We start from the raw sequence: 14,195 nt of genomic DNA on the forward strand, positions 1-14,195 counted from the left end.
TATAATTAACTATAGTCTATTATATATAACTTATATGAAATCTATATTTTTTTTATATAAATATAGGTAGTTTTTTTATTAATTAAACCTAGTTTATTTTAAACAAAATATATGATAAAACAATAATTTTTAAAAGTTGTATACAAACACACATTCTCATGTATTGTAGATCAAAATATTTTATTCAAATATATCATATATTTATATATAAATAATTTAAAAATCACTCAATAACAATAAATACGTTGAACAGTATTGAATAAAATTTAAAAGTAAGTAATAGTAAATAATAATTAAACAATATGAGATTAAAACAATTATTACATTGTATATAATGATTTGGTATGATAAAACCAATCCAATAAAAAGACAATAAGTAAGCTTAAAAACAGTTCAAATTGTATATAATACAGAATCGTTTAAAAAATATAGACAAAAATGAAGGAAGGAAAAATTATTAAAGTGTTTAAAATATAAGCCCATTTTTAAGTAAAATTAACAAATCTAAATATCACACAGTTATTTAAAAAAAAGGAATTAAATTTAAATCGATGAAATCAGATTAAAAAGTTTACATATTAACAATAAGTAATAATAATAATAAAATAGCAATAATGTATTTAATAAATTTAATTACTAAGAACAACCAAAATAAATACCTTGCAAAATTGTAAAAAATAATCACAGCTTCTGCTTTCTTCTTGAATCCTTATTTAATTTATCACCACCGTCCACACTATCAATAGTTGTTAATTCTTTGTAGTATATCTAAACATAATATTGTGTTTATTACTTTTGATGATATTCATAAATATATATATTGAAATTAATGCAATAAAGATAAGTGATAAACAATATATTGTTGATTCTAATTTTGAAATTATTTGCTTTAGTAACATAAATAATAACGAATAGTTTGTATTTTATTTTGAAGTCTAGTTATTCATTGTTTTGTTGTTTTAAAAAAATATACTATGATAAAATCAAAGATAGTTTAGTAGAGATAATTAAAGGCATTTTACTTATAAGTTATAACCATTTTGGTTTTGATATTGATACCTATATATTATAATATGATTTTTTTTATTTTTTAAATAGAATTATATAAAAGTGTATTATTGATCTAGTCTCATAGTTCATAAAAATAAGTCTATACTATTATTTTTTAATACAATATTATTCCAAGTTACGTACCTTGTTATTCATTATATAAAAAAATCACCTATCCAATTTGAAACCATTTTATATTTTCTACTGGCTTATACTTAACTTCCTTGTAATGACGCTGTGTAAAATATTATATTTTATTATTAGTTGAATATTCAACGGAATTAAAATTAATATTTTTATTTAACATACACATGGTAATTTTTTAATGTAGTCATTAAATTCAATTGAGTTATATATATTTTATATGTTTCGGAAAATGAAACTGTAATGAAACATCATGGTTTTTAAATACTTTTAAAAAACAATTTAATTTTTACTATTTTTAATTTTTAACCTTCTGTACATTTTAAAACTATAAATTCTATGTTATAGTATATTAAACTAGTCGTTTATTATTTATAATCTAAAAACATGGAAAGACTTTTTTAAAAGTTCTGCTCAGGCAACTGAAATATTTCATTGGACACCAAAAAGTTTTAATACCCTTGGTACTTTGTTCAAACTATTGATTTTATAATGATTGAATGTATTTTAAAAATTGATTTTTACCTTTTCTTCGTTGTCAGGTACCCTAGAAAGCAAATCCAGGAGTTCGTTGTTTGGAATTGTATGTGGACGAAGTATTTTCCTGGTGAACTTATTGATGCCCCAACCCATAATCAGATATCTTATTGGAATATAATACAGTACTATGGTTACGGCAATCAGTAACACGATGGCCAAGTACGATAAGAATGGCACGGAAAAGTTTAAAAGGCTGTGGATACAAAACATAAGATATTTAAGCTTATTTCATTTAATAAGATTAAAAGATCTTACTTTTTAATTTTTTCACCAAACGAAGCTATGTCTCCTATTGTGTTCTGAACTAACTGCGTGACTTCTTGTACAGCGGCTACTCGTTCTTTCAGAGATTTTTTTTCTTCCTATAAATATTTTCTTTTAGTTATCATGTACAATAGTTTTTGTACGCTCATATGACGTTACCTTTGCTTTTTCGTCATCTTGATCGTCCTGTTGATCGTCTTGTTGATCGTCTTCATCGATCTGTTGTTCGTCGTCTTCGTCAATTAGTTTAGATGCACCCCACGAATATGCTACATAGTATTTTAAGAACACCAGTAATAATGCAATAGGTGCCATGTACGGCTCAAAAAATTGACAAGCAACCACGAATCCAATTAATACTAGAATAGTGTGCATTGGTGATTCCCATTCCACCCAGTACCTGGAGATACGTTATAGTTCAATACAATTTTGTTTATTAATATTATAGTATAAGTAGTAACAGTAAACGGGGTAAGAATAAATAATGATTACATATATAACTCATATATTGAATTAAGTTATACCTAGTGTATTTAATTTTATGCTTGAAGATAAAATTTTAAAATTTGATATACGATTACAAGTGCAATACATACATAATTCCACCTACTTATCATTAAAACAAATTTTGTAAAAAATTAAAATTAAAATAAATAAAATATATTTATTATTCATTTAGCTTCAAATAAGAATATGGATGTAGGTCAACGAGTTGAAACTTTTATCTTAAAACAAAACCAAGATATACAACCACTACCATTACAGTAAACAGAACACCGTTGATTTTTTTGTTGCAGTGGCGTAGTTCTTAATTACATGAATATTTAGTATATCCATTTAGTCTACCAAAGTAATAATGTATAATTAAAATGACCACGCTATACCCTATAGTCTATACATCAAAATGAATTTAGAGTGTTTTTGTATTTATGATATATTGGTCTGCTAATATTTATTAAATAATGTTCGCAAATTTTTTCTCAGTCTTAATAACTTATAATATTTGTTATTGTTTTTAAGTTCAATGCATATATACACGTGTATTAAGAACAAACTGTTGTCGGAACCGTTATTTATAAATTGGACTAAAAAATGATAAAACAACTTATAAGAAGTTTATAAAAGTAAGTTGTAAAGAAAAAAATACATAACTGTTAGTCGATCGATCAGCAAGGACTCCTTCGAGAATTACTGGCTAGTGACTGATATAAATAGTTTAAAGGTTATGAAAAAAAAAAATCGTAAGAAAAGTAAAGTAAGAAATTATATTATGCTTGAAAAATGAGTTGATCTACACAAACTGATGTGTCGATAGTGAAACAAAACAATCTTTTAAAACTAATCCAAATATACAGAATGTATTAATTTGTCAATAGATAAAACATTCAGAAATTAGATGGATAGATTTTTTTTTTTTATTGATACAGTATAATAATATAGAAAGACTTTTTAGTATTTTCGATAAAAGATATTGGTGGGAAATTAAAATATTTAGTTGACTACTCTAATTTTACACTGACATAGGTTAGGGTTAAGACGTATAGGTATAGGTTAAGAAATTCTAAGAAGAATTTCACTGGATGAACAATTATACGTAACATATTATGTCCATATGTGAGTTGTAAGTAGGTACTATCTATTCCAATGAAGTTTAAAAAAAATGTAAAAATGTAACTAACTCATACTTGACTAAAGCTTAACACTATAAATAAGTAAAAAATAAAGATCAAAAGTGTTGTAGCTTAAGTTTTACGAGTTTGACTGGATAATTCTAAATAGATCAAGAGATGTATAATGATTTCTTTATCATCTAGTTAAAAAGGCCAGTACACATTGCTTAATAGTTTTTTTGTACTTAAAACATTTATACGTATTTTTTACACATCTCTCTTTCTCATAGACATCTGACATGTTATACAAAGTTTATTATATAATGATGTTAAGCATAATGTAATAGTATAATATAATATTTATTGATAATGTTAATAAACTATAAGTATTTGAATATTTACTCAAAGTATTTTCCAATATCTATAGCCCATAAAACGAGCTGTTTGAGCCTCATGACATTTCTTATTAGTGTCTGTCTTTTGAACTTGATGTCTTGTTGCATATATTTTTCTTCTTTTGGATTTAATGTCCTGATAAACGCTCGTATCTAAACTTAACCAAAAATAGAATTAAATTAGGCCAAATTAGAAACAATATTACACGAATTTAGCAAAGATACCGGGTTCCAGATGAGCCGCATTTCCAATAAGATTTTTGGGTCGTTTCCTTTAGCTCGGGCTGACAACTTTTTATCCTTGAGAGAATACCATTTTTGTACACCATTATTAATAGAAAGCAACGGTATGGCTACTTTTCCCAGGAACTCTACTTTATAATCAGGATCTTCATCAAAAACTGTCACTTCGAGAACAGAGTTGATATCTTTAACGTTACTGAAACAAACAGTTTGTTAAAGTTAATTTTTTTTTTAATATTAGGATAATATACTAAAAGTTGTTAACGATATGATTTTTTATCCCAAAAATGAAAATAAATAAAATTTTATACATATTAAAAATTTATACTTTTAATTTTATACATTTTATACTTATTAAAATATAATAATTTCACAATTAAGTTATTAGGTTTAAAAAAATAATTAAAATTAATTTTTCAATTAAAATTATATTTATGTGTTTAAAATAAGCAATAATTAACAATTTTATATCAATAAGTTATAGCCATTAGCTTTAAGATAAGATATATATTTTAGTAATAGATTTATTATGAATTCGATTATAATTTATAGTCATTAGTGAATATTTGGATTGTTTAATTTACAAATCATTATCAAACTGTATGTATTTAAAACAGTAATTAGTAATTACTATTAGTAAGCAGTAAGCACTAATTACCGTGATTAGTAAAAATTTTAGGGCTTTTAAATTTTAAAATGTTTTTTATATAATCAATTAGCATTATTTCGACATGTCATTGTGTACACAGTCAAAAAAAAAAAAATACAACACTTTCGTAGAATCAATACATTCATCACTCTGTCCAGAATCTAAAATACCGATTCTATGTTGTATCTTTTATACCGACTTTTGAATAAATAATATTTTTTTACATTATTTATTTCCGTAGACAATGAATAATAGATAAAAAATATGAAACGTATCATTTTACATAATAGTTTATCAAGTGACCCCAATACCTATCTACTAATCGTTGTTTATACAAAAAATTTAAATAGTCATATTTTATTGTTGGCGTATCTGATGTATATATTATCTACATTAAATTATTGCACATAATGCACATGTATTTATGGAATATGGATTATGTAATAGAAGGACACAAATTTCAGATCTAATAAATACATTTCTTATTTTTTACACCTCTAAGGTGACATTAAAAGTTAGTTAATACATTTATCTAAAATTCATTATTACTTTAATTTAACATAATTAAAATAGTTTATTTATATTTAAATTTTTAATTCGGCCAAGTTTTGTTTTTTGTTAAAAACTTTTAATTTAAACTAACAAATGTTTTATTTAATGACATTCTTTTCTTTTATAAGCATTGGCTTTAAAAGAAGTTGCAATTATTTGTCAAAAAAATAATGTTTCAATTTATTTTTATTATTATTGAAACATGTATTTAGCATTTAGATTTTACTGTTGCTGAACTATGATATTTAAACTTTGAAATATTAAAAAATGTTTAAGTATTTATATACCCTTCTAGCATATTTTACTTTTTATTTATTTAATTTAATTTTTTAATTTTAGATTTATTTAGTTCCATTTCAAAATTATATTACTTATTAAGAAAGCTATCCCTAAGGTATTGAGGTATGAAGGTTTGAAATAATGTTGTTGAAGCAAAAAAATAGTTTATTCTGTTATCTCTTTTTAAACCAATTAGGTTAGTGTATTTTATCTATCTATTATAAAATTACTTTGTACTTAAAATTCATTAAAAAAAACTTCATATACTCGTATAATATAGCTTTAGGCGTTTTTACATTATGACCTAATGTTTTTGTTACATAAAATATTTAGAGAATATATCCTTGGTAATTGTTTTTTAGTCTAAAATCTTAAAAAAACTTTTTTTTTCTACGAACCGTAAAAACTCAAAACTGTCCTAAATTTAATCTTGTACTACATACTATATAATATACATACATATTTTAACTTATTTCTATTTCTTTATTTTGAAAAGTCTTTTTTTTCGCTAGTACATCAATTTCTTAAACATAATATATACCTAACAAATTAGGTATTTAATAAATATATTTGAAATTCTATACAAGACTCAGGATTAGGTTAAGACTTATTGCTTTTACGAACAGACAAACAATTTACTCTGACCAAACTTTATTTTGTTTGGATGTGAGTTATGAGTGTGTGATATGGTTGTCAAATACCTTTGTGCAAAGGCAGTAAAAATTATTAAAGGAATGAAATGTATGTAATCCGTGAGAACTGAGAGACTATTACGATTGATTTACTGACACGTAATAATGTGGAGAGTAAACTATAATACATTGTATGATTCATTTATCGAGCAGTCTCATTATTTTTAAATTGATTTAAGTTTTTTCTTTTAAAAAATGGTTCACTTAATTTCTGGTTAATAAAAATAAAACAATATTTATTTAAAAAAAATATAGTTTTTAATTATTTTCTGTCATTATATTTTTCTAAGTTTATTTTTACATTCTTGAATGACTACATACATTTTTAATATTTCCTAAGTATAATATTTTTAGAATTATTTTCATACATAAAAATCGAAATTTGGACGAGTAGTTTATGATATAATGTTTAAAGTTTATCGTTTATGTATACGAGGAGTAGTCGACCAACATTTTACAAAGTATCGCCGTATCTCTCCATTTCACTAACCTTTTACTATAAACTTTTGATGATTTAATATATATTATTACTTCTATTTTAATCATTTACTTTTGAACTATTTTGTATAAAATACGGGTAAGTTGACTTATAAATTTATTTTATTATTTTAAGATTTTTAAAATTGTTATATATTATGCTAAAAGTCCATTTTTAAATTTAATTTAAAATGTTTTATGATTTTATTATCTAAGTATTTTTTTTTAAATAATTGTATAATATAGCAAATATTTGTACAGTAAATTCAACAGGTATTGGTAATGGATTGAATTATTTCAAATAATAAAATTAATATAAATACATAGTTATTGTATTTATAAATACATTATACACCTACCTACTTTTACCTACTTATTTTTAAATATAATCCCACATTATTTGTTTAATTAAGTATTAGATTTTATTATTTAAATTATTTATATATTTTAAATATATTTAAAAGTAATTTTTCTGCTAAATATATACTATATAATAGGTGTAAATGTAAATCTGTAACAATAATCATGGTATTTTATAAATAATGAGTATACATCAATTATAAGAAAATTTATTTTAAACTTAATAGTTACCTAAGTTTTTTACTTATAAAACAAAATTTTTATTTAAAATAATCTAAATAGTAGGTAACCTCTTTATTTAATGAAAATGATTAATGAAATTTACAAATGACGTTCCATTTTTTTATTTTGGTTTGAAGTCAAAACTTTGAATTCGAGGTTCCATCTGACCATCCTTCAAGGGAAAAATATTTATTTAGAGCCTTGGAGGTTAAGATTTGGGCCACAAATGATTAAAAAAAGGTTAAGTACTAATTTTTCAAAAAACATAAAAGGAGAAAATTTCATTTTTGAGGGTGCCAGGCTGACAGATATTACATCATTTTGTGTATTTATATAAAGAAATTTATGGAACTTATAGCAGAGACTGTCTCTTCAACAACACAACTACTCAAGCATAGCACAATTGGTAAAAGAATTATTTCACATTTCCACTAAGGGGATGAGTAAAACATTTATATATTTACATAATTCATAACTATATCATAGAACAATCGAGTTACGTAACAGATAGTTATTAAATATTATACATATCAAAAAATAAATGTTTTTTTTTAGTACAAATTTGTTTGTCATATATTTGATAAATTTTATTTTCTCGTAATCGTACACCCAATAAATTATATAATTTGACTCTTTTAAGATCATGTCTTTTAATATTATCTTTTGTAATGATCGATGAACTTAGTGAGATATTAATATCTATATTGTATATAAATTTAATCAACAGTGAAGATATAATATTTCAATATTTTTTTTCATAAAACTTGTATGTAATATTAGACAGTTATAATTAGAATATTGTTCAATTTATTGTAGTATTTCACATATTATACATAGTAATAAATATATATATATATTTTTCATCAACTTGAATGTAAAAAAATAAAACTGAAACCATAAGTTGACACCAGAAAAATGAATAAGGATGTATCTAAGTTTTTTAATCTATAGTTTTTTGTATTCGTAATTTGTAATTTGTTTGAGAATAGTTAAAATATCATATGGATACGGTTTAAATGTATCTATGTAATTTAATTAACTAGGTAAGGTATCTGTATTAAAGTATTAAAGATAACTTAGTACTTTATGATTACACGCTAAGGATAATATAATATTATACATAAAATGTACAAAAAAAATAAAAATATTTTTTTAATAACAACATGGAAATAATTTAGAATGCATTAAATGCATGTTTGTCTACTCTACGGTAGTACATGGTACCTATTCTAGAATAACATGCATATAAAATATATATATTTTGTTTTACTATAAAGGTTATTGTTAATTCATTGGTGACCTTCTTACGTCAATCGATGTTTGATCAAGTGTGTTAACAAAGTATTGAGTCAAGCTAACAATTTTGTGAAAGAATAATGAAACTGACATAAATAATGAAACAGTAAACCTAAATCGTTTATAGATTCATATAATATTATAATATAATTATTATATTTATTTTTAGATATATACATGTAGAGTATAATATTTAAATATTATAAGTACTTTTATAAAGGGATAGATGAAATTTAATTGAAATTATTATGTGAAAAAAAATAAGATTAGATGATTTAAAATGGTACTCTTTACTATCGTAAGCAGCTTATTTATACATTCATTCGCTATGAAATTAAATTTTAAAACACAATCTATTTATGAGTATTTAAATATTCTGTAACATATTTATAACAACAAAGTCTTCTTTTGTTATTATTATTACATTTTATTTAGTTTTTTTTATTGGTATTTAAATTTCATAAATACGTATTCTTTAAACAAAATAAGTTTTAGTACATTTTTGTATAACTAAAAATTGAGAATATCATACATTAAATTAAATTAAATATATGATAAAGTGTTAGCTTGAATAAAAATCCCAGATAGTCATCCAACCGAAAAAAAAAACATTTAGAACACCAAGTGATTAATTTAAATTTCAAATGATCTCGAAACTTATTAGATGTAATATTTCTTTTTGTTAGCTATTTAAAATTCAATGATATTGAATACTTTTATAAATTAAGAATATAATATTATTAAGTAAGTATAATTAGTTTTTTTAAGAAAATATCAAATATCTGGATTAACAGTGGTTTTTTATGAAGATTTTAAAATTTTAATTACTTTGTATTTTTTGATATTATACACAATTATTGTTCATAAATTTAATTAGATTAAATTTTGAATTTTGAACATTATGACTTAAAATACCTAAATATTAGCTTGTGGTTTTTTTTTAAATATATTGGATTCGTAATCTTTAAAATATACTTATCTATAATCTATATATTGAAATAAAAAGTAATAGAATCATTCCTTTTTTAACCAATATAAATTCAAATTTAAATTAATTTTTAAAACATAGTTTCATCTTGACGGGTTAAAGTGTAATTGAATTTAATTAATGTAAATTAAAAAGATAAAAATTATTATAATTATTTTATTATTAGCTAAAAATATTTTTTTTTTTATGTATTTTAGCAGCCTAAACTGGCTGAATAATATAAAATAATATAAGATAATACCTTTGTATAGTATGGGCGTATAGCATAAAAATGTTAGTTTATCTAGTATAGAACAAATTAATAAAGTATTTATATTATAAGTTTACCATTTTAATATATATTAACGTCAAGATAAAAATTGAACCTACTAAGTTTTTATTATTTTTTTATGTATTGATTACTATGAATTGATTTTATATGCAAAAATTATTAATTTATAAATTGTTCTATTAAACTACAATACAAATGTATTTGATAAATATTGAGATTTTTTTTATTTCAGAAAAATGATAACATTTAATATTTAAGGTATACATTGGAATATATTTTAAAAGGATTTTCTTTTTTTATATTTATATTAACTAAAACTGGGTTTAATAGTGGTAGTATTGAGTATTTATTAGTTATCATTGATCAAGCTTTGGTTTCATACACATTAAATAAAGTATACTATAAAGCTTTATGCAATATAGATTTGTATAACTATTTCAGTATTGCATTTTGGATTTTTTAAACAACCAAAGTGTGTTTGTGGTTAAAATTTCATCACTGTTACAATTATTCTGGTTTAAATGTAAAACTAGTTAAAAAAAATAGGGCTTGATAAAAATTACTTAAAATCAATTTTTTTTTTATCATACTGAATTAAAAATATATGTCAAAGTTAGGTATTCAAATATGCATTAATTGTACACAATTAAATAGACATAGATATGATAAACAATATAAAATAATATTTTTAAATCAAAATAATTAAACTTTAGAATGAAAACTTTCGGTATATAAATTTATTACATTTGTACAAATATATTCAATAAACATATTTTAAATTTGTTTGACTATGGAAAATGGAACAAAAATAATTAAATAAAAATTATAAATATTGAAATATATTATATCTTAATGAAGAATAAAAATAGCTAAAATTAATTAAATTAATTATTTCAAACGGATGAAAGAAGATTACAGTCATGGAAAATTAGCATTTTGTATATTTTATTTATGCAAAATATTGTATAATAATGTATAGTTCATATGAAATAATATTGCTTTTTCTTTCATAAACTATGTCAAGTAGCACTTTGTTGTTATAATGCATCATCGTTAACTGTTAGTGTCTTAATTAAACGTACGTAGTGGTGATATAACACATTAATAATACATTTGGGAAGGATCAAGTTTCATTTGAAGTTCCTAAAATATATCATGTTGGTTATTAAGTAATAGTATAAATGCTTTTATGATTTTTATATATTTACTTACATAGTTTTAGTTTTTCTTTAAATATATATAATATATTATAAATAAATTGTGAAAAAATGAATAAAAAACTAATAATTTTCTAATTTCAAATAATCAATTTTCACTATGCTAGTATATTATAAGCCTTGTTCAACGAATCTAACGATACATTCAATTAAAATGGATGATTTATTTATAAGCTACACGATGTACTGGTTAGATGAAGATAGATGTTTGATTAATCAACATGATACTAGTTTAGAGATTTTAAGCACACAATACACTTATTATTCCTTCAAACATTGAACAATATTAATTATTATATTATGTTAAAATATAATTTAATAACATTAGTTATTAGATACTACAAATTATAACAATGGTAAGTAATATGTTTCTCGTATAAAGGTGTTATATATTTTCTTGTTAAAGACACCGTATAAATTATAATTCTGAATTTGTGTAAGTATATTATACATTAAAGCAAAATATTTTCTATGGATTGTAATGATTTTTGCATCACAAATAATTTGAATTTATAGCAATTAATTATTCTTTAATTAAAAAAATTTAATTTATTAATTAATTTATAACTATACACGACAGTTATTTATTTATTTATTATTTTTTTTTTTTTATGTCACTAGACAGTATTACCTATATAACGTAAATGTAATATACCAGTTATTTCTTTCCATGGGAGGAATTTTAGTTTTTAATGTTAAACCAACTTTTCATTAAGTTAGATAGGATTAATTGTTATAAAAATAATATTAACTACTACGTATTTGTTGGGGGAGCAAATTAATAAATCATTTAAAGTGGTCTTATCTGTTACTTATGATGAGTTATTTTAGTTTGTAGACTCCATAAATAAGGTTTAAATGCCATGGACATCGAAATTACATTTACTCATATGCGTGGCCACTGGCTATAGTGTTTTCTAAATAGTGCACTTATATATCAAAAGTTGGCATGAATAATAATCTGGTTATAAAATATGGTTATAAAATTATATAGGTTTCCTATACGGCCGGAGCGAATAATAATTCTAAGGACAAAAAAAAGAAATCCCTTGTCGAAGAACTTAAAACAAAAAGCAGCCACTTGGTGGTGATATAATCATCGATAAATATATACTCACAATGTGAATATCTTATCCCACGTGGGCGATAGTGTTTTGTATTCTGTGTGCGTCTGAAGTCGGGCGTTGACCAGTTCGAGCACACAAAACGGGTCGGATTTGCCACACAGGTCGGCCGACGTCAACCCTTGGGCCTTGTACACGCGGACGGTAAGCACGCCGACGTCGAGGAGATCGCAAAACGTCCGTCTGGGCGCGTACTTTTTTCGGATGTGTTCCTGTTCGGTGATTTCACGTTCGTAGTTGGACAAGTCCGATACCATGGCGATCGTCGAAGTTCCGCTGATAGTTAACAACAGGTATAGTATGCCTCCGCCGGTCGTGTCACGATTTTGATGATGGTCACCGCCATGATCTTCAGCAACGCCGCAGCTTCCGCCGACGTTGAGTTTGTACTTGATTTTGTGCGTCTTTTCCCGTTCCAATTTACTCAGGTCCATAATAGTGCTGTAAACAAAAACCACATTTGATATGGGTATTAAGGGCGTTTAAAAAAAATCTAATTATTTAATGCTTTTTTTGTGAATAGAATTAAGTCATTTATTCGGTTTAATTTCTCATGTTTGTTATATATTTTATAGTTAAAAAATGTATGATACCAGACATGTGTGTACTAAAATATATCTTACGTAGGTATTTAATACAACTTCAAATATGAAATATAACCATACGAAAACATGTAAAGAAGAAATCTTTATTTATTTATTAGTAGAAATATGAAGCAAATAACAAATGATATATTTTTGAATACATTTTGTATGCAAATTTTTAATACGCAAAATATCTCCTCCTTTGACTGTGGTACTGCCTAATATTATGTGATAAACAGTATTATTTCAACGTCAAATTTTAAAACTTAAATAATGTAAGAAATATAAGAATAATGAATAATGAACTCAAGAAATCTTTACGATTACTTCGCAAAGTGAGGAATTTATTGATGTTGAACAATAATTTTTTATGTTTTATACTACTTTCTATGGACACTTTTATTGCAGTAAAAAATATCTTATCAAGTTTTAGTGATACTTGGTATACTTTAAGATACTTCAAATCTCATTTTTTATTTTTTTATTAGTGGTTTCTTAAATACGTTAAAAAATGAGCATGCAATTTAGCATTCATGTTTTTAACGATTTCCGCCGAATCCACCCATATTAGTTTTTTTGTGTGCGATAATGTATCATTGCCTTTAAATTTAACATAACAAAAAACTCACTCGATTTCTGTTCCAGCGTTTTTTTTTTATATTTTAATTTAATATAATTTTTGTCTTTTACATTATAAATCTAGGAATTTTAATGCATAGTTATATTCTTATGTAAACTTCTATATTAAATGAAATATTTAGATAAGTATTAATTTTTTTACAATCGGTTTATTATGGTTTTAAAAAGTCCTATAAGTATTATGTAAGTATATCGTGATCCGATCAGATCGTTTATTAAAAAATACAATGACTCTAGATACATATTTCCAGTTACGTTAAAACGGACAGAGAAGACCAAAATCATGAGACGATTGCACAATTCCCAGTTCCAATATCCCATACAGTAGATTTGCTGTACACTGTACAGCTTGAACCTCAAATTTATTGAAATTATCACTCAATATCAAACATAACTGCAGTTACAATATATTTAGTATTTACTACAATACTAGATACATCATATATTTTTCGATTAATTTCAAAATGATAATATTAAATTTATGAACCAGCGAATTTATCGATCCTTATCTACTCATTAAGTTCATGAAAATAGATATTAATTACACAGTAAATATGTTATATATTCAAAACATAGTAGATGTATTTAGTGAATTAAGT

The 14,195-nt window shown here is 23.5% G+C and overlaps 1 protein-coding gene across 4 annotated transcripts in view; it reads right to left on the reverse strand.

Annotated features, from left to right (window-relative positions):
* Positions 1-161: 161 nt before the first annotated feature.
* The window catches only part of LOC114119909 (multiple C2 and transmembrane domain-containing protein), a 49,810-nt gene continuing 35,776 nt past the window's right edge, over positions 162-14,195 (reverse strand). For 2 of the 4 annotated variants that reach the window (XM_050199899.1, XM_050199901.1), the window contains 7 exons: positions 12,368-12,814; positions 4,229-4,442; positions 4,011-4,156; positions 2,158-2,398; positions 1,990-2,096; positions 1,720-1,927; positions 162-768 (listed from right to left, as the gene is read on the reverse strand). In XM_050199899.1, coding sequence (XP_050055856.1) covers positions 682-768; positions 1,720-1,927; positions 1,990-2,096; positions 2,158-2,398; positions 4,011-4,156; positions 4,229-4,442; positions 12,368-12,814 — 1,450 coding nt within the window. In that variant the 3' untranslated portion in view covers positions 162-681. Of the gene's footprint in view, positions 769-1,194; positions 1,286-1,719; positions 1,928-1,989; positions 2,097-2,152; positions 2,399-4,010; positions 4,157-4,228; positions 4,443-12,367; positions 12,815-14,195 lie in introns of those variants that run through there. The other 2 variants (XM_050199902.1, XM_050199903.1) reach the window with 2 other exon arrangements.

The sequence above is a fragment of the Aphis gossypii genome, chromosome 2 (assembly GCF_020184175.1).
Source record: "Aphis gossypii isolate Hap1 chromosome 2, ASM2018417v2, whole genome shotgun sequence".
In the NCBI taxonomy this organism is placed as follows: domain Eukaryota; kingdom Metazoa; phylum Arthropoda; class Insecta; order Hemiptera; family Aphididae; genus Aphis; species Aphis gossypii.